Below are 20,004 nucleotides of genomic sequence, written 5' to 3'. Positions count from 1 at the left end.
GCTCAAGGGCAGCCTGGGCTGCTGTGACCATGAAGTAGTGGGGTTCAAGATCCCTATGGCTGCAAGGAGGACACACAGCAAGCTCAGTGCCCTTCAGGAGAGTAGACTTGGGCCTCTTCAGGGAGCTGTTTGGTGTAATACCATGGGATAAAGCCCTGAAGACCTCAGGAAATCTGGTTGATACTCAAGGATAATATCCTTCAACTTCAGGAATTATGCATACAAAAACGCCTGAAGCCTGCATGGATGAACAATGTGTTCCTCGGCAAACTCAAACAAACAAACAAACAAACAAAAAGCCTACAGAGGATGGCAGCAAGGACAGCTAGCCTGAAAGAAATACAGAGATATTACCTGACCAGCCAGGGATGAGGTTAGGAGAGAGAAACCCCTAAGAGAATTAAATCTGGTCAGAGACACCAGGGGCAACAAGAAAACTGTAGGTACGCTGGCAATAAAAAGAAATCAAGGGGAAATGCTGGCCCTCTCTAGAAGGAAATGAGAGGCATGGTTAAGTGGGATTTGGAGAAAAATGAGGTACTCAATGACCTTTTTGCCTTAGTCTTCATCATCAAGTGCTCCAGCAACACCACCTAAGTTGCACAAAGAAAAGTCAGGGACCAGGAGATGGACGAACCATCTGGTATAGGAAAAGATCAATTTCAAGACCATCTTTGGAACCTGAAGGTGCACAAATCTATAATCCCAAGGAAACTGACAGATGAAGTAGCTAAGCCACTTTCTGTCTTTTCTGAGCACTTGTGGCAGACCAGTGAAGTTCCCAGTGACTGGAAAAGTAGAAACAAAATTCTCACTTTTAAAAAAGAAAAATACAAAGACCCAGGGAACACAAGCCAGCCAGTCTCACTGAAGGGCCTGGCAAAATCATGGAGGAGATCCTCCAGGAAACTATGCTAAGGTACATGGAAAACAAGGCAGTGATTGCTGACAGCCAATATGGCTTCACTAATCATGCCTGACAAACTGGGGGCCTTTCACGATGGGCTTACAGTGGTGGCGGATATAAGAGTGAGTGATGTCACCTGCCTGGACTTGTGCAAAGCATTCAGCACTATCCTGCATAATATCCTTGTCTCTTGCCTCTTTCTATGGTTCTGTATAGTTGTTTATATACTACTTTCTACCTAATTCTCTGGCAGCAATTCTGTACCACACCCCACTTTTCAAAGTTAAATTATGTCCTGTAACAAGAATGCAGGAGAGATAGTCTTGTGATTTAAGAAGTGGACTGGAACTCTATGGCTTGAAGGCACACAAATTTTGTCTCTGACCTTCGGCAGGGTACTTAAATCTTCTCCTTTAGTACTCCTTATGTAAAAAGTAAAGTGCCTCAAATGTATGTGAAAGGGTAAGTGAATTAGCTGCCAAATCTTTACTATGCAGTACAGACATAGGAAAAGGCATACAGAAAAATAATTTTAAATAATGAAGAAAAAACCCTAGTTGCTTGTAGTGCTGGAAAAAACATAAATAAAATACATTTAACAGTTTTGAAATCCTGCAAAAATACAAGACAATCCCTACATCCTATGAATGGATCTTTTTAGCAGTGGGATTAAAGCGACCAGAAATCTTGTCTGCACTGTACTTCCACTCACAGAGCTTGGTACTTTAATGCCAGGATCAAAGACAGAAATCGAATCTGTGAACCTCAATTGCTTTTTCATCATCTGACTTGTAATATCAGCCTTGTTCTGGTCAGTGCCTGGGAGCTACAGGGGTGATGTGAGATAGTGCCAGTGATCAGATCCCCACAGAAGGCATTCCAGGGCAGCTGGGATGCCGAGGTCCCCAGCAGCCACAAGCAGTTTATTCTCAAAGCCTGAGAACCAGAAACTATTTCCTTTCTTTTATTTTGCATTTAAGGATGACAGGAAGATGATAAACAGCCAAAGCCCAGACACATCAATATACTAGCAGTACAAAAGCCCTTTGTGATTGACTGACAAACCTGAAGAAGGGGAGGAGACCCTCTTTTTCTTCCACTGGGGATGGCTCTGGACAGAGACGCCTGAAATTTTAGCCCTCAAAAGCTTCTCCTGTTACCACCAGATCACCTTGCAGGTAAACACTTTCCTGGTTCATTGAGTCACTGTTACGTATCTGAAAAAGAATCTCCACTGAAAAGTGATAATGGTGGAAAAATACTCCCTATTGTACAGCCATAATTCTTGTGCTGCTTGTCTGCAGGCAATGCATTTCCTCTCTTGAGGAGGCTCTGCAACTGGATCCAGCTACATGTAAAGCAATCTGTTAAAACGAGGACAAGATTTACTGTTGGAAAGAAAAAGTTTAAATACTTTCCAGGAACCTATGTACCATATGGCTAAAAGCGACTAAACATAGTAAATTAAATTTAATCTCTTCACATTACATTCAAAAGTTTGTATTTTTCTGTACAAGAGTAAACTTACTGATTTAGCAAATGCAATGGACTATTTGTAATGACTGGTATCCCATTTTAACTCCTAAAGAAATAAATTATTTTTGTGGGCTAATTAGGTAAAGTTTTAATAGTGTATGCACAGTACTAAAATCCCAATTTCACTTCCTAGCATGCAAATTGGCATGTGTACCACACAATGTGGCAATAGAAAGCATGATGCTTTTAATAAAATTTTTCCTTTCTTCCCCTACAGCTGTAAAATCATTGGTACTACTTAATCCACAGGAAACAATTAAGCAAGACTTTTGAATTTATGGTAAAAGGGGTTTTGTTTCTTTTAAAAGCAGTGAAGCCCAACAAAAGAGAAGTCACATGCTTTAAAGATTCTTTAAAGAATGTTCTTGACTTTTGACACGTATATTACCATTGAACAGATACACCAGCATCTCTCAATATGAAAAACTACAACCACAAAAAAAGATAGGAAAGACAGGAACAAAACAGAACATAATTTTCCTCTCTCTCTGGCAGCTGAAAAAGCCTACTCTGCAGCCTTTTTGCAGACTGCAGGAATCAGGAGCAGCATGATTTAACATAAGGAAAATGAAAACTAACCCAAGTTCAGCCCACACATTTGATACTTCTCATTTGGACCTGACCTAACCACAGCTCATGCCTTGAAGAACAGAGCTAGTTTGAAGACAAGGGTATAATACAACCATAAAATACTTGCCTAGTCATTTCAACCCACTGTTAGCTTTTAAACTTGAAAAACAAAGTGAAAAATAGTACGTACTGGGACTGGCAAACTTTCTATAACAAGAAAGGTGGTTCAAAGGATTGGAGGCAGTATCTGTCTTTTGTAAAAACCCAAAAGGACAATGATCACCTTTATTCTGAGCTATCATTTGATACAGATAACATTTAGGTACTGCTTAGGCACATAAAAACAGAGTTGTAGAAAGCATGCTGCAAAAGTATGTAATGCTTCTGTGTTAGACCAAGAGGCAGAAACAAAAAAAGGAAAAAAATGACCTGATGACTTGCAAATTAGTTACTTTTATGACCCACTGTGCTTTTAAACAAGTGCTTTATCTGAAGAGCTTTGGTAAACCCAAAGACAAAAAGCTGCACTACAGCCCTAATAATGCAACCACCCATGTTCTCCTCCTCCTTTAATTACAGCTGGATCACGGCTGGTCAAAGCTCTGTCCTGCTTGGCTTCTTACTCCTTCACTGTGGATACTGTTCCAACTCTCCTCCTCACATTTCTCTTTTCCTCTCTGGTCAAGCATCTGATACCAGGAGCAGGTCAAGGGGAAACAGCCAGTTTTGAAACTCAGTATAATCCATCAGTCACCCTCAAGAAGATCCAAAGAAAAAAATATTTGGAAAGGCACTCAAGAGGAGCATTTGTTTTCCCACCACACATAGCCCCGTACGGAGCCTCCTCCCAGTCCCTTCCCTCCCCTTGGCTCCCATCACCACTGCTCCCAGTCGATCACAACTCTGGGAAAGCAGTGCTAATCATCTGTCTCTGCTGAAAGTGACACTGTCACTGTGACTATCTCACCTTTCCTACACTCTCACCTGCTTTCCAGGAGACTGCAGAGCTGCCGGCTCAGACAGGGGGCAGGGAGAGATGCCACTCGCACGGCTCAGCACCAGGTAACAGCTGCTTTGATCTTACTACCAGATAGTGTTTGAAATACTCAAAAATGAATATATTTACATAAATATATTTATGCTTATCCATTTGAACACCTAAATCTTGTAGTATGGACTCTCAGGTTTGGTTTAGTTTCCTGTGGTGCATATGGACATTCACTTTGCACCTCTTCTAGGAGCAGACAAAGACAGGGTGACATTGCTTGGCTTGGCATGACAGCCACACCACAGCTGAATAAAATAACCAGTGCAAGGATTAAAGGCTGATGTGGTGTGCATTTCCTAGGGAGAAACTGTAAATGTAACAGGCATCATTCAATCAACAACCATTATCAAAATGTCAGAAGTTTTCTCTTGGGATATTTTCAGGAAATTAGTCAAATAACTCCTGGTATCTCAAGACTAAGTCTGTTCTAGTAACATTTCAGTATCACAACCACATATATTTGGAAGGCAAACATAAATATTAAATGCTACATTCTAATCACTAAACTAAATATACTGTTAACACATTCTTTCTCAAGAAAAGGTACTCGAAAAAACCTTCATCAAATGAACATTACATGACAAGTCTCTAATTTAAAGCAATACTTTAAATACTGTTACCAAATTGGCATGTGCATTTTGAAAGACAGAAATAAATAATGGCAAATTTAAACCATTCCAGTTCCAAAGATGCATCTCTAGGACACCAAAACAGTATAAACACTTTCACTTTTTCCACTTGACAAGGATCTAAAGAGATCACAGAGTTTACTGAAGTTTTGAACTTTCTATTACTGTAAAAATTACTATAATTCTGTTGAAAACTTAAAAGGATATTTTTAAGTGTTTGACATATTTTTTCCAAGGAGAAGAGCAGTTTGTTCTATGCTGTCCTTTTCCTGAAATTTCCATCCAAAAACTTTGGCAACAACCCATGAAAATCAATACTTAAACAAATACTTTTATTAAACATGTCCTTTTCAAGTTTTTTTGGTTTTTTGCTTTTATTAGCAGAACAAAATGTAAATTTTTTTCATCTCAAAGCCAAGAAATGGAAAGACGATACGGGGCATGTATGCAGAATGAGTCAGAAAAAAACTTAAAATCATAGTATCTCATCATTTCATTAATTCCAAACACTTACCATCCCTCAGAATAATTTAACAGGATCTCTAGGTAACTTTTAAGAAAAATGTTAACCAAGATGTACTCCACCTCAACATAAGTTAAACCTACACAAGATGAGAACTGCCTTTGCTTTGCCCATTTTTCCCTCCTATTTCCTAACTTAGATCAGATAGGTGCCTAAAGCTGAAGATGACTCCTGGAAAGAGGTCCTAGAGACATGGTAAAGATCTAATTGTAAGGTTCTCTTTAATGCTATGTTGGGGATCAAAATGGATTTCTTCTAATTTTATGAATACCACTCTTCTCTTCTTCCTCCAGTACCTCCCAAATGAATAGGTGAAAAATAATGATTCACAGTTGAAAATACAAGAACACAAAAACTGTAAAAGTGGGATTTGCTCATGGATGTTGTATAGCAGCCACTGCAAACAATGAAGGTGCAAGAGTGTCTGGAGAGGCTCACAAACCATCTAGAGATGCCCCCCCTTAATCCTGCCAGACACTGCAATTTTCCACCCTAAACATACTTTTTTTGGGTAAAATCTCCAGGTCCAGATATTCTTCTTACTTGTATGAAAATCTAAAAATTCCAAATTCTTGCAATAATAAAAATATGCCTAAGATGCATTTTTATAATTTCTGAACTACACGTGTATGTCCAGCATTAGCCTGAGGAGATCAGTCTCCCTCTTCTGTGAATGCAGCACTTTGGATCAGAGCTCCATAAAATTTAGCAATCCACAAAATTCCCCTGCAAACCAAATCCAAAAGTACTATATGGTATAGCAAGACTTAAGAGACAAAAAAAAAAGAAACAGGAAAAAAATGCAGTGGAAGCCTGCTAAAAGACCATGAGAGAGCAAAAAATACGTTTCATGAAAAGAGAATGAGTTTTTCATTTTTTATTCTATTGGTAGATAAACAGAATATGGATTATCTCACCTTTTACCCATATTTATATTTGAACCCAGTCTGTGCAAGTCCAGCAGCAGGTCTCTGGGGGGCATTTTTAGTTGGTTTGTGAGCCTCTCCAGAAGTGCCTGAGTTAACCCAGAAGGTTATCTTCTCATCCCCAACCCCCTCCTGCAATCCATGTTCTACTTTTGCTCACACTAAATAAAGCAAACTGGTATTTATAGCATTTCTAGGAGGCTGAATGTTTTCATCTACTCACCAGGTCATCCAAAATACCTCAGAAATCAAGTTTTGTGACATTTACCAAAACAATGCTTTGAATCACTAACTTTGAGATGTTTATATAAGGATAGTAAAAAAACATATAAACATGGAAAAAAATCCTCATCTGTTTTTTTTTCTGATTTATTACATAATAATTCAACAGCAGAGGGCTTTTAATGCACTCCTGTAACTCTACAGCAAATGGAAAAGACTACAACATAATCTTTATAAGAAAGGGGAAGCTTATTTATTATTAAATCCATATAACAGCAACTCCGACTGTTAAGCTTGCTGATTCTACTGCAGCAGGAAAGTAGAATTATAAGGCAAAAATATCTTTCAAGCAGTTGTTTCAGCACAGAAAGCAGTTTAGGTGATTAAACAAGAAGCTAACATGGCACTGGTACCAAACATTTTTAAAAGAAAATAAAGGCACTTTGAAATATCATGTCGAAAATACTGAATAAATTACAGGATATGTGTTTCACAGAGAAAGAAGAGCAAATAGCTGTAATTTGGGAGGCTAGAATTTCCTTAATGAGATAGCATAAAGGGATCTGCAAACAAAAGGACCTTTCTCAAAGGTTTTCAGTGTCTTTATACAAGTTTCAGTACTCTAGTAGCAGTATATGACACTGCATCTGCATTTCTCAGGTGTTTTTTTCACTAACCATTTTTAATCAGCACATAATGTACAAAAGGCATTAAGAGATCAAGAGCTTTCTCTTGTGAGCTATGCAAATCCTGAGTTATGAAAAACATGTTGTCCTGCTTTGTAAAATCACAGCAGTAACTTCAGATTGTCTAAAATTACTGTTTCAGAAAATAACACTTTAGCATTTATCTCCAGAGAAGGCAGCCTTCATTCTCAACTCATGATCAATCAATCATCAGAAACATTCAGCCTTCCTTAATAGCTGGTTTCAGCTCATAGGTGGGGCTCTGCTTTCTAAGGTTCAGAGCAGATGAATTAACATGTGCATATTATAAGCTGGTGGTATATGGTCTAAGGATTAACTACTATAGCAACCAGCACTGTAGTCTGCCAACACACATTCACCCAAATTGCTGGATTTTCTAAGTTTATATGGATAGGATTTCTATGTAGGTGTTCATTTATTTTACAGAGATTGCAAGTTTTATATTAAGTGGATTTCTTCAAGCACAAAAAACTCACAGCCATCGCATCACCCTTCCAAAATAATCTCTTGGGCATTATTCAAAATGAAACTGCTAGTAAAAAAACAATTGCACTGAGTTTTAAAAATATTTATTTTACACATTGTAGGATCCCTCGTGCTTCTTCATTTCATTCTATTCAATTACTCTAGAAAAGTATTCTGGATAGTACCGTGAATTATTCAAACTGAAATAAGCTGGCATGAAACCATGGTATAATCAAAACCTTTCTACTCACAAACTTAATTCCATGCAAACTGCAATTTCAAAAACAATTAGAAGCATTAAAGAAAAGTGTACTTTTATTATAAGACACTTTAAGAACAGTCTCTGGGGACTGATCAAGTGACCTCTCTGCTGTCTCTTCTACTTGAAGGGAACTAGAGTTGGCTAGACCGTACATATCCAGAGGTATTTTCACCCAGACCCCTCTATACCTGGTTTCTATAGGAAAGCAGCACACTGAAGAAGTTCTACTCACAACACATCAGATGACACCACTAAGTACTGGCCTTTTTGAGTAAGTGATGAACATTCAGACCCAGTGGACTTCAACATCACCTAAAAATTAATTCCTACTGATAATATCCTACAGATAAAAGAACATTCCTTTCCCCAGACACACTTCTGCATCTAAGATTCTTAGGCACATATGGGAGGAAGGGGGACAATCCTGTTTCAACTGCTACACTGTGTATACTACAGCTATCTACAAATGAGTTATGCATCTTAATTTCATCACTTCCAGTGGAGTGGAGCAGAAGCATTTTGAAAAAAAACAGAAGTCCAAGTTAGAAGAAAAGTACCACAAGATGAGGATGGAAGAGAAGAAATAAAAAAGTACTGCACTAAAATATGCTTCCTCTGAGTGTAAATATAACTCTGTTACTTGTAAACCTATCATCTGCATTTCAGCTGCTTTTTTCCTAGTATATTCTTCTATTTTTTCCTGTCTCCTTACATGACCTTTTTTCTTCCCTCTTTGGTCACTCTCTTCTACCTTCTTTCTACTGTTTTCCTTTGTATGTTGCTCTTCTGAATTTACCTTTCACTCTGACTCTCCTCACTTTATCTATTCTGGAGTAATTATTCCTGGTTTTTCCTTCTAACATTTCAGTTCTATAACCTCACTTCTTTACTCCTGAGATTTAGCACCTTCTTTTTCTTGTCCTGTAGCAGATGCAATAATGTTTGATCAGTCCAACAGAATTTGGGGAAAACTCCAGTAATAAATATCAAGGCTGCTTGGTGAAGTTTTCAACTAGTATGAAACACCTGCCTCATTAACAGACCATTATTACAGAATTTGTTTAGAAAACAATACAAGACAGAGATTATAGCAAGATACTGAAAAGGAATCAAAATACTAGAAAAGGAAATACTCAAATAAATCAAGAAGAACAACATCTATTCTTCCACAGACCAAGACTCATGCATCTGTTACAGCAGTATTTCCTGCAACAGTAGGCAGTAGGTAGGAAGACACCCACCTCAAGGGACAGGTATGATGATCATGTTGTAATTAAGTGCAATATTTTTTTTTCTCTTTTAATGGATGACTATCAACCAGAGCACTGGCCTTCCAGGAGCAACACTAAGCAAACTCAACTTTACAGGCTGCTGTTAACCCGGCAACCTGAAAGCTACCCTGGAAGCTGTGTGATCTAAAGAACATATCTCAATTCTTCCATGTAGAAAACAGTTTTGAACTTTCCAACGCAAAAACCTTTTAATTTCCCAGATTCAGCTAAGATCACCTAAAGTCATGCTCGTATGCAGTTACTTAAAAATGACCAAAGTCCATGTGAATGCTGTGGAGCATCTGTGTTCTCCATGCTTTCCCAATCAGCACCATTGGCTCAATCCAATGCAGCTACTGTTCATCATAGTACAAGCTGTGCAAGGAAAATTATTCAGCTCAAAACTACCCAGAGCAGAAAAAGCAGCCAAATTTAGTTAAATCTGGAGCTGTTAGGAATGCAGCTCCAACCTCCTAAAAGGCAGGGCTACCTTTTAGGGACAGTAATAAATCTTAAGATCAGAGAACCTGATAACTTCAGATAAGGCAGTTTATATGAACTCAGAAAATAAAAAACTACTTTGCTTTTATTCTGTGCAACATTTGACTTCCAAGCATCAGTCAGACTTTCATAGCATAGAGGTAGAGTTCGATTAAATCTCTTTTCAGAAAAGTTTTAAGCTTCAAATTACACCATATAGATATTAGGATTTTATCTTTAATAATGAAAGACATTTTATATGATCTTGGTGACCATGACTGCTACTGCTCTCTGTACCTTTGCTGACATTTTAGTTGGGTGGAGAGGAAAAAAAGCCACTCTGGGAACAAGGTAAGTAAAATGCAAAAGAGAATTTTCTGTTTTTCAGGTCAGTGAATGCTTCTTAGGAGTTAACAGTGTTTTATAGTCAACAGGAATATATTCTACAAGCCAAACAGATCTCACTTTGAATGAGGTGTTTATTCCAAAAGTATGAATGTGATTTCGCCAGTTTGATACACTTATGATTAAGAAAAAGGCTGAAACTATTTTGAGCCATTAAATAGGAAATGTAATTTAATGACTCTCCCAATTACTATCTGCATTAGATGACAACAGACACAAGAAGATTGCCTTCCCTAGGACTCCATACAGGATTTTTCCAAGGGCTGTCAAAAATCTTACTGAAGGGCATCAATGGTTAATTCACTTATCAATTCAGACAGCAACCAGCTCACAATTAGAGCCAGTCCAGACAAATGGACAACTCTGAGGCCTGATTAGGTGACCTCTCTGCTGTCTCTTCTCCCTGAGCAATTGACCAGACTCTGTTCATACCCCAGAGATATTTTCACCTAGACCCCTTCATACCTGGTTTCTTTAGGAAAGCATGTGAAGAAGTCTTCACACAAAAGAAGACTCATAAAACTGATTATACCGAGAAAGGGGAAAAAAAAAAAAAACACCTCAAAAACTAGTTTGTGCCAACTATTTTTGACAAATTTAGTACATTCACTGGTGTTTACAAATAGATTTTTTCCCCCAATAATTAAACTAAACTTGAGCCTCTATTTTAATTCCGCTGTTAAAAGACAAAGATGAAAGGAATTAAATTTTGTTGATGATTGCTCAACAGGATATTCCATCAGCCTTGGCATGGAGTCACTATTTTAGAAGAGAAAGTGGTTTGGAGACCATTCAACTGCCAGTGTTTCTGTGTCAGGTCAAGGAAAAATTCACCAAATAAGCCTGGGCTCTGTGTCAGTTCCCACCTCTAGAGAGGCCACAGGAAAGCTGGAGAGGGACTTTTTACAAGGGCTTGCAGTGACAGGACGAGGTATTGGCCTCAAACTGAAAGAAGGTAGCTTAGATTTGATATTAAGAAGAAATTCTTTACTGTGACATACCATGTGGTGGTGAGTCACCAGAATGGTTTCCCAGACAAGCTGTGGATGTCTTGTCTCTGAGAAGTGTTCAAGGCCAGGCTGGATGGGGCTTTGAGCACTGGTGCAGTGAAACATGTCCTGGCTCATAGCTGGGGGGTTGGAACTAGATGACCTTGAAGCTCCTTTTCAGACCAAACTATTCTAGGATTCTGTGATTTAACTTGCAGGCTCTCTCTAAAGCACCATTTCATTACCAAAGACATAGGTAGGAGACAATTAGCTTTCTCCAAGATCATACAACATTTATAGTTTTGACCAGAATTTTAGTGCTCTGAGTTCATTTAAAAAGCATGCATGCAGACAGGTGTCTAACCTCAACACTACAAGTCAAATTCTCTGAGGTTGCTATGGCTTAACTCAGAGACGTAGAAGAAAATAAAACAAGAAGACCGCTAATGCAAAGTTCTTAATAGGTTATAGATGAAAGGAGGAATGCTCCTTTGAATCCCCTAAATTAACAGCCCTCTTCTATCCACAGACTGTTCTTGGCCAATATCCGTAAGTAATGGAATTATGAAAAACAAGCTGCAGTTTCCAGAGTTTTGCAATTACCAGGGGATCATACAGCTTGAAGAACCATAGATGGCTGCACGCCGCAGAAAATTCTAAGCCAAAGGGTTGTAGTCAAAGGTTACATTAAAAAGCAACTTTCCAATTTGAGACATAATGAAGAACATTTGAGAGGTCTGGTATTTAAATGGAAATAAGATAAATGACATACATCTATATTGCAAACTGAGAGATAAACAAGCCACTAAAATGAGTGTCTCATCTACCTCCCACCATTGAAAGTTTTAAAACATGGATATAATTCATAACTTGTGAAAACATGAGAAACAAGTTTATTCTAAAATTGAAAGAAGGTAGTTACACCCGCACACAACTCAAATATTTGGCATTATTTATGACCGCAAAATTTGATTTTCCTGTTCTCCTCTATTTTTGCCAGAAGAGAAAATGCAATCTTCCTGCTCTGAGCTCTTAAAAGGAGCCATGAAAAGCAGATTTCAGTTGTTTTCACACTAGGTTATATCTCCAGGGTCTTACTTAGGAGATGAAACTCCTTAAGTAATCAGTGTATTTTTCAGAAGACTCAACATTTCCCTTTTTAGCCCAGTTATGATCACAGCACTGGGTGATACCACTGAAGCACTCCAGTCAATTCATCTTGAGTGAAGAATGTCCAGAGGAGTACCAAAAAGCAGTAAGCTCTAAGAAACACTGTTCAAAACAATTTTTACAACATAAATAGATACACCAGCAACATACCTGAAGAAGAACATGAACAGAGCAGCTGTGATGCAGAACAAAAGTACCTACAAAAAAGAGAAAGAGTGTTATTGCACAGCACACTACTACTGCATGCATGTTCTGGATCATGAAGATTTTATAACTTTTACTATAAAAGCTACACTTTATTTATATCCTGGAGGGGCCAGAATGAAAGCTTGTCTGAGTCCACCAAAAAGGATTGCCTAGTTTCTAGTGGACTTTGAATGATTCCTGTAGAAGCTTAAGAAATTGAAACCTAAACCAGGATAGTGGGACAACAGACATAGCAAATGGTACCATTTAAAGCATCTGTAATAAAAGACCAAGTAATAAAATAGTTATAAAACAACAGAATTCAAACAATAAAATATTAGAACTGAAAATTAAACACCATATTTTACCAGTCTTGCTTTTGTGATTTATTGAAACATCATACTGCTAGTCCCAGTTTAAAAGGCACAGTGTTTCAAGCATCTGTATTGGCAGCTGCTTGTCCTGAACTGCTTTCCAGCAAGTTTGAAAGTAAACAGTTCTATTCCAAATTAACAATACCCTTTCTAGTAGTGTAGCTTAGTGCTAAACTCACTTGGAACAATCCTATCTTGCTCTGTATTATCAATGTGCTCATACAAGAGTCATTGAACAAACTTAGCAGTTCTCCAGCACTGAGAGGGGAATGTCTTATTTCCTCCTGCCATCCTCTCTGCTGGGGCTTAGAGCTGTTACCTCCTCCTTATCACCTGCACAGGGACTCACAAGGGCCGAAGAACACCTGCCTTAACCAAATCCATCTTTGCCAGGTACACCTCACAAGTGAGAAAATTTTGTTTTGTTCTAGAAATACTGGCCCATATTCATACCATCATTTAGGAGGCAAAATCCTTACAGAAACATTCCAAGTCTTTCAGAAAATATCTGCACCTATTTTCAAGGGTTGAAGAAATTTTCATCATGAAAGGATACAGACATCTTATGTGAGAAGAAATGGAAGAGGTGGCAGAGGTGTAAATTAGGAGGTTACAAACACAAAGAATGTGAGGCAGCTGCGTGTTAAAACACATCAGAAAGTGTGAGAAATATTTGCATAGGAAATCTTTACAATGACTTTGAGAGAAAGAAAAACCTCACAAATGACACCATTTCCCTTTTCTAAGTCACTCTGTCTGTGACTTAAAACTAGGTTACATGAGACATTAAAATATCTGCCGTGTAAGCTACCCATTTTTTCCTTTTCCTTCATCAGTACTATCATACTTTATTAATCTGCATTAAAAATGTGAACAACTGAAACCCTTTTATACAAAATCATTAGGGAATTACCCATACTTCATGAGGGTAACTGAATATTTCATTTCAAACTAGCAGCAAAAGCAGACAAGCAGACTTGTTTTTAAACTCAAATTCTACTCAAAAAGATGTGCCCTATTCCTCTAAAGTTCAAAGTCAACCAACCATCAGTTCTCTGGAGGTTATTCTGGAGACACATGGAGATGGCAGCTTGACAGCCTGAGCAACAATATTGGGAAATAAGTGAGATATGGCAAAGAACCAGTTTTCTGGATGATGTGGGGGGGGATGGGGGAAGACAAAACAAAAAAAAAAAATCAAAACCAAAACAACAAAAAAAACCCACAAAAAAAAAAAGTATGCTTTTGCATACTAAAAACACTTTACTGAGCAGTCTTTTTCTTTCCTTTTTTACCTTTTTTTCCCCCCCAGTAAGTTTGATAATAATCTAACTAGTATTCTATATAGTATATCTAACAATCTATATGTATAATTAAGATTCCCTCAGAGCTCTTTCTACTCCAGTCTAAAGCACCACAGCTTTCTCAGCTTGGGAAAGCCAGCACTGGACACAACACTACAGACTTGTCTCAGCAGCACTGAACAAGGGGGAAACATCACCTTGTTCAGCCTGCTGGCAGTGGCCTCCTATGCTGGAAGTGGCCTTTGCTGGATCATGTTCAGCTTGGTGCCCACCAGGACACCCAATTCATTTTTTGAAAAGCTGCTTTCCAATACCCCAGGATATACTGGTGCCATTCCTTACCACAGCCACAGCTCATCCCTTTGAACATCCTGACCACCAATATTAAAGAAAAGCATGGATAAAACAAGGCAGTCCTGAAGATCATAACAGGAATAAAAGGTCTGTAGGGTACAACTGTTAGAAAACTGCTGAAACTATAAAAGTAGGAGTTAGTGATGAATATGACAACTATCTCTGTATAATTATTGTATACTGATAAATGTGTCTCATCAAGTACAGAAGGAGGAAGGCAGAGTTAAATCTACAGCAAATAAAGTGTTGATTAGATAACAGAAAGAACTCTCCAGGGTAGTGATACACCAAACCAATATGTCTGTGAGATTGTGGAATCTCCTTTATCAAAGATGCTTAAGATCAGTAAAGGCAAACATATCCAAGAAATGCTGTGGGCATGTTTGACAGGGTCTCAATGAAGGACAACAAGACATGTGGCTAAACCAGACCCAGACTTTTCTACATGAAATTTATGTCCCCACAAGGAAAGTCCAGAGACTGCCTTATCATAGCACAAATAAGGCAGAAACAGAAGAAAAATTGTCACTGTGCTCCAAATCTAAGCTACTTTCAAAATAAGACTTTTTTTAACTTTTTCCCCATTCTAGAATTTTTGTAATATCTTCAGTACAATATGCAGTACCTATTTTAGTTTTTAAAATAACAGTATTTTAAAGAAAAGGAAAAATACTAAGGCATACAGAAATAGAATTCTAAATATTAAGTGAATAAGACTTCTATTCTAGTGAGCAGGAAGTCTCACTTGGGATTTTTCTTGCAGAGTCCATTACTTTTTGATTTACAACAGAAGACCAACACAACGTACTTGGCAAAATACAGACCTTGAAACTTTCCAGCTGAAGAAACAGATATAAGCAGAAAACCTGCATGTTGCTAATGAGAATTATATGCCCTAAAGATTCTAACATCTATGAAGAGATGCCTGTAGATTACAAGGAAAAATACTTATGCTCCAGGACAGGTTAGCATATTTGGTATGTGAGTAATTTAATTGATTACATTATACTTCACTGTATTAATAAAAAATAATAAATAAAAAGAAATTTGCTGACAAAACTGAAAAGGTACTTTTTTCTAAATCTCTGTTGGCTGACAAAGCCAGTATTTATTTTTTTCCAAGAAAGTTCAGCCCTCATCCAATCAGCAACAGGAAGTGACATCTGGCAGTACCCAGCACTGAGCACAAAACAAAAAGCTCTGGGTGAAAGTGGTTACCACTTGCCCTGGTGGCAGCACTAGACCCAGTAACACCAGTAGAAGTAGCTCACAAATGACCTTTCCTCACAGCCAAATAAAAATCTTGGCCCAAAGAAAGGAAAAAATAACACTGCTAAAACTATCAAAACTACTTGAGTCTTGTGTATTCAGGCTTTTCCCGCACCTTACTCAGTCCTGAGGTTATGTGCATTTTCTTTAAGCGTTTCCATTATAGTCAGATTTCCTGGGGTACAAAAGGTCTCTGATTGGAGGCTGCTCTCCTACAGCCAGAATAAAGAATAGAACTGAAGTCTGTGATAAAGGAACACAGACCTAGTAATTAAAAAGAAAAGCACTGAAGCTACTCATAATGTATTTAATGAAGACAGGAGGAGGTAAATGGGCAGATCAGCGATATTAGCTGTTAGAAGCACCCAGTGCTGGAGCTACACTTCAACACTGCGTAGTGCTACTACCAGCTCACAGAAAGACCTAAGGCAGCTTCAAAAACTGCCATGTAACACTTGAATTCCAGTGTATTCATAAAGCCTGAAAACCATCATCTTCCTCATCAATCACTTTGCAATGTATGTGAGACCTACAGCTACACTTGATAAAAACAAAGTTACTACTACTACTCCTAGATCCTGCAGGCTGCGTGCTACAGAAAACTGAACTGCCAGCTAAACTCTGAGGGAAGGCTTAGCGGTAAAAACCACAGAAAATTAAAAACCCAGTTTAAATAAGCCCCTTCAGTAATTAGTACTTGAGCCAATTTATTCCCAAATTACAAGATATATAACTGGGATATATATAACTAGGAGCTTTGTACAGTTGGTTAAAATTTTTACTCCTAAAATATATGATGGAGAAAACCCCAACTATTTTGCATATTTTTTATTCTTTAAAGTAAAGACATTCATCCACAGAAGAGTTTACTGCTGCCTCTGCTGCTAGAGGTTATAACCACCTCTCACCTTTATACACACAGTTGAATAGCAGCATAGTAGTTCTACTACCTGTTATTATACCAGGGATCACAGAAGATGTTCCATGGGCCTTCTGACTACACAATCTATTTTTCTAATTTACCCCTACTTCAGACATGAAGAATGATTTGTTGCACCCAAACTCATTCTGGATTTTTCCACATTAATTACTCTAATAAAATCAAAAGCATCACTAACAGTAAGCCCCCAAAGCTAAACTTGCTTGAAGTTCCTAAATTTTATTTCAAGATGTGTTATTGCCCCTATTAAAATGTTTTATGCAGTTCTTATCGCTAAGATTCTTATCACTAAGCAAACCCTCTTCTAACAAAAATACAACAACACAAATTAAAATAATGGAACTAGCCATGCAGATTAATGTAATGGTCTTGTACTCCATGACCCAGGAAATACAAATGTATGGAATATCTCTTTTCCACCTGCACATTGTATAGCATCCTAATCAATGAACTGTCTGAATAAAATACATTGGCTAATCTTTTCCAATAACAAAATAGCTAGTCTAGAAACCATGCAATTTTCTGTACTTCTCTAGTACTTAAAAGGGATGGAAATCACAGTCTTTCTACGTAAGTAGACAAAGATACCAGAAGTCATATCAAAAGACACCAAAAAGAACTTCATAAAAGCAGGAGCAATGTTACTTTACATCCAGCCTCTTAAAATCTTATCTGATCACTCTTATTAATATAAATAGTTATTTTTAACCATTATTTAATGCCTCAGGCAAGAAATTACCACAGTAAACAATTCCCTGATGGAATCAGTCACCATTAACTGAGACAGCAGTTCCTATGTGACAGTTACATCACCACCTATAAGGGACTAAAAGGGAAAACTTCAACCCTAAACTCAGGAGGTGCCAGGAGCCTCAGCTGTACCTCTGAGATCACTGCCATGAACAGCACTTACACAGACACAGTGCAAAGGAGGGCCAATACAGCCACTTAACACTAGATTATATCATCAGTGGCTTTGGCAAGAGGTTTTCCTGAGCACTGAACTACTCCTGAACTAGCTCTGGGGGGAATAGGAGAACTATTCACTGTCCTATCTATCTACTGAGAGTATGTAAAAATCACTCGGGGAGGTCACTCATCCCCCACTTCCTAGACTGATGTTCTTTTTGGGCTAGTTCAGCAGGTTCTCCAGAGCACAACTCCACTCCCACCAGTCAGTGAGCTAAACAACACCAGGAAAGGCAGATGCAAAAAGCAATTCAATGCCCAGGTTACACTACTCACTATAAAACTAAAGCTGCCAGTATCTTAATGCCTTCGGTTTACTCAAGAGAGGACAGGAAGGTGGCTGGAGTACCAGCCTGCAGGAATAAAAACAATTCCATAATTTGGTAGAAAAAACTCAAATGACAGCTAGAACCTGAAGGCTTGTCAAACTCAGACTAGTAAAATGGCAACTTTTTCTATGTTTATTTAATGATTGATTTTCTAAAATGAATTAATGAAATGTGATTAGACTGGTTTGTGTACACTTGATGCAGTTTGTGGTGAGATTCACCAGTCACTACTGATCAGTATCCAACTGGATGATTTTATGGTCTCCTGTGGCATGAACATTCATAAAAATAGTATTTCTGATGAATGTCTCTAAAACAAATGCATTATAAATACTAAAACATGTATTTCTACACATTTTAGCAAAAGCTTCTGAATCTGTTATTTTTATTTAAATTTCAGTATTGAATAAAATATTTACTTCAGGTCTGTCAAATGACTTACTAATACTCTATTGAAAATAGAGTGAAGACTGAAGGGAAAACAAACTCTCAAATCCTGCAGCAGCTCCAGCCTTACTACAACCCCCCAGCTTTTTGTGTCCGAGTCCCTTGCTCCTCCCTCCAAGGCCAGGCCAGGGTGTTTTCAATGACCATTTCTACATTTAACCACAAGCTCCTTATTTCTCAATGCCCCAGGGAGAGAGAAGGAGCCAAGGGGGAACACAAAGCTCCCTGAGTTTCTTTAGGCATGTACAGATCTGGAACAACCGAGACTCTGAGTCCAAGATCCAACAGCTGTAACAGAACACATGCAACCACCATCAAACATTACTGTCTGAGTTGGCACTGTCTAGTTACTGTGAAGTCATATAATATCTCTTCTCTTTTACATACTAATCAGAAATTGTGATTTACTTCTTATTTTTTAATATCCATTTTAATCTCTTTTTAATATCCTTTATTTTTCCATTAGGAGCACTCCTCAATTCCTAAGAATTGCAGCAAGCAGCAAAAATGACCTATTCCCTTCTCAGACTTGCCACAACTTATTAAAGAAGTCACACAGTTCCTGTACAGAAATGTCATTAATGAAGTTTTTAAAACAAAGACATTCTACAATGAAAATGGGTTATTTGGTTTTGTATGAAAGCATAAGGACTTACGGAAAATGGTGGTTGTCCTTCACCAAGCTCAAACTTCTAGTAATCCCAAAAGACATTTGCTAATAGGAAATCCTGAAATGGAGCCACATCTCCCCAGTAACTTCAAATAATGCAACGTTTTACCTTCTTTCACTAGCTGATCCTGTCAAATGGAAATCTTTGTAAGACCTTATCTCCGTCTCTAATTGACACGCAGCATATCTGGGGAGAACTTCACGAGCTATCAGAAGTAATGGCGAAAACTCTTGTCAAACCCGTGGCCATCCACACAATGCTTATCTTCCTAGATGAAATTAAATAACTTTTGAAGCAAAATTGCTGCTGCTTTAAAATTGATAGGCTTTATGAAAACACAGAAAACAATTTGTCAGATACTTATTGGGCACAGGGCCAGTTCAGCTACACCTACAACACTCAGCTGTTAGAGGCTCCCAATTTTTTTTCTGCCAGCAAGTCTGAAGCAATCTCTACACTGATAAGATCAAAGGAAACACCAGTATGTGTTATTAAACAAGAGATTATATAGATTCTTGTTAAAGCACTGTTGTTGGATCACGATTAAAAGATTACAACTGGCAAATGCAGACAGTAACTGAGCCAAGACTGGGAGCACCTGCCAATCCCAGAAGAACAGAAATGAATTTAAAAAAAAAGCTAAACCTCTGATTTTCTAGTTCACAAATTCTGTGTGTGTGTGTATATATATATAATATATATACACACATGCATACCTGTAATGCTGAGCATTTCAGCATTCTTCATTTGTTTTCTCAAAAAAGCACTTGTCAAGTTTCTTCCCCCATTTTTCATATTCTACTAGCCATAGCAAACAGAGCTACAACATACACTGGACAGAGCCACCAAATATCCTTTCTGGAAGCTTCTCAGGAAAGTCCACTGCCTTCAAGAATGCATAAGGGTTGAGAGACTGAAGCACTAAAAATGTAGTTGCCAAATGACACCGCAGTTTCATCACCAACACAAACACAAGTTGTGGGTTATACCATTGGAGTGTACTGAGTTCAATTTAAAAATCTACACTTCAAATCCAAATTTAAAAATCTTG

The 20,004-nt window shown here is 37.9% G+C and overlaps 1 protein-coding gene across 1 annotated transcript in view; it reads right to left on the bottom strand.

Moving 5' to 3' along the window:
• The window catches only part of TMEM135 (transmembrane protein 135), a 160,924-nt gene that overhangs the window by 46,854 nt on the left and 94,066 nt on the right, over nucleotides 1-20,004 (bottom strand). The window contains exon 6 of the mRNA XM_050975937.1: nucleotides 12,261-12,307. Within this exon, the coding sequence (XP_050831894.1) occupies nucleotides 12,261-12,307 (47 nt within the window). The remainder of the gene's footprint in view (nucleotides 1-12,260; nucleotides 12,308-20,004) is intronic.

Source organism: Serinus canaria, chromosome 1 (assembly GCF_022539315.1).
Source record: "Serinus canaria isolate serCan28SL12 chromosome 1, serCan2020, whole genome shotgun sequence".
NCBI classification, from domain to species: Eukaryota; Metazoa; Chordata; class Aves; order Passeriformes; family Fringillidae; genus Serinus; species Serinus canaria.
Note: the sequence above shows the minus strand (reverse complement) of the source record. Positions and strands in the feature narration are given on the sequence as shown.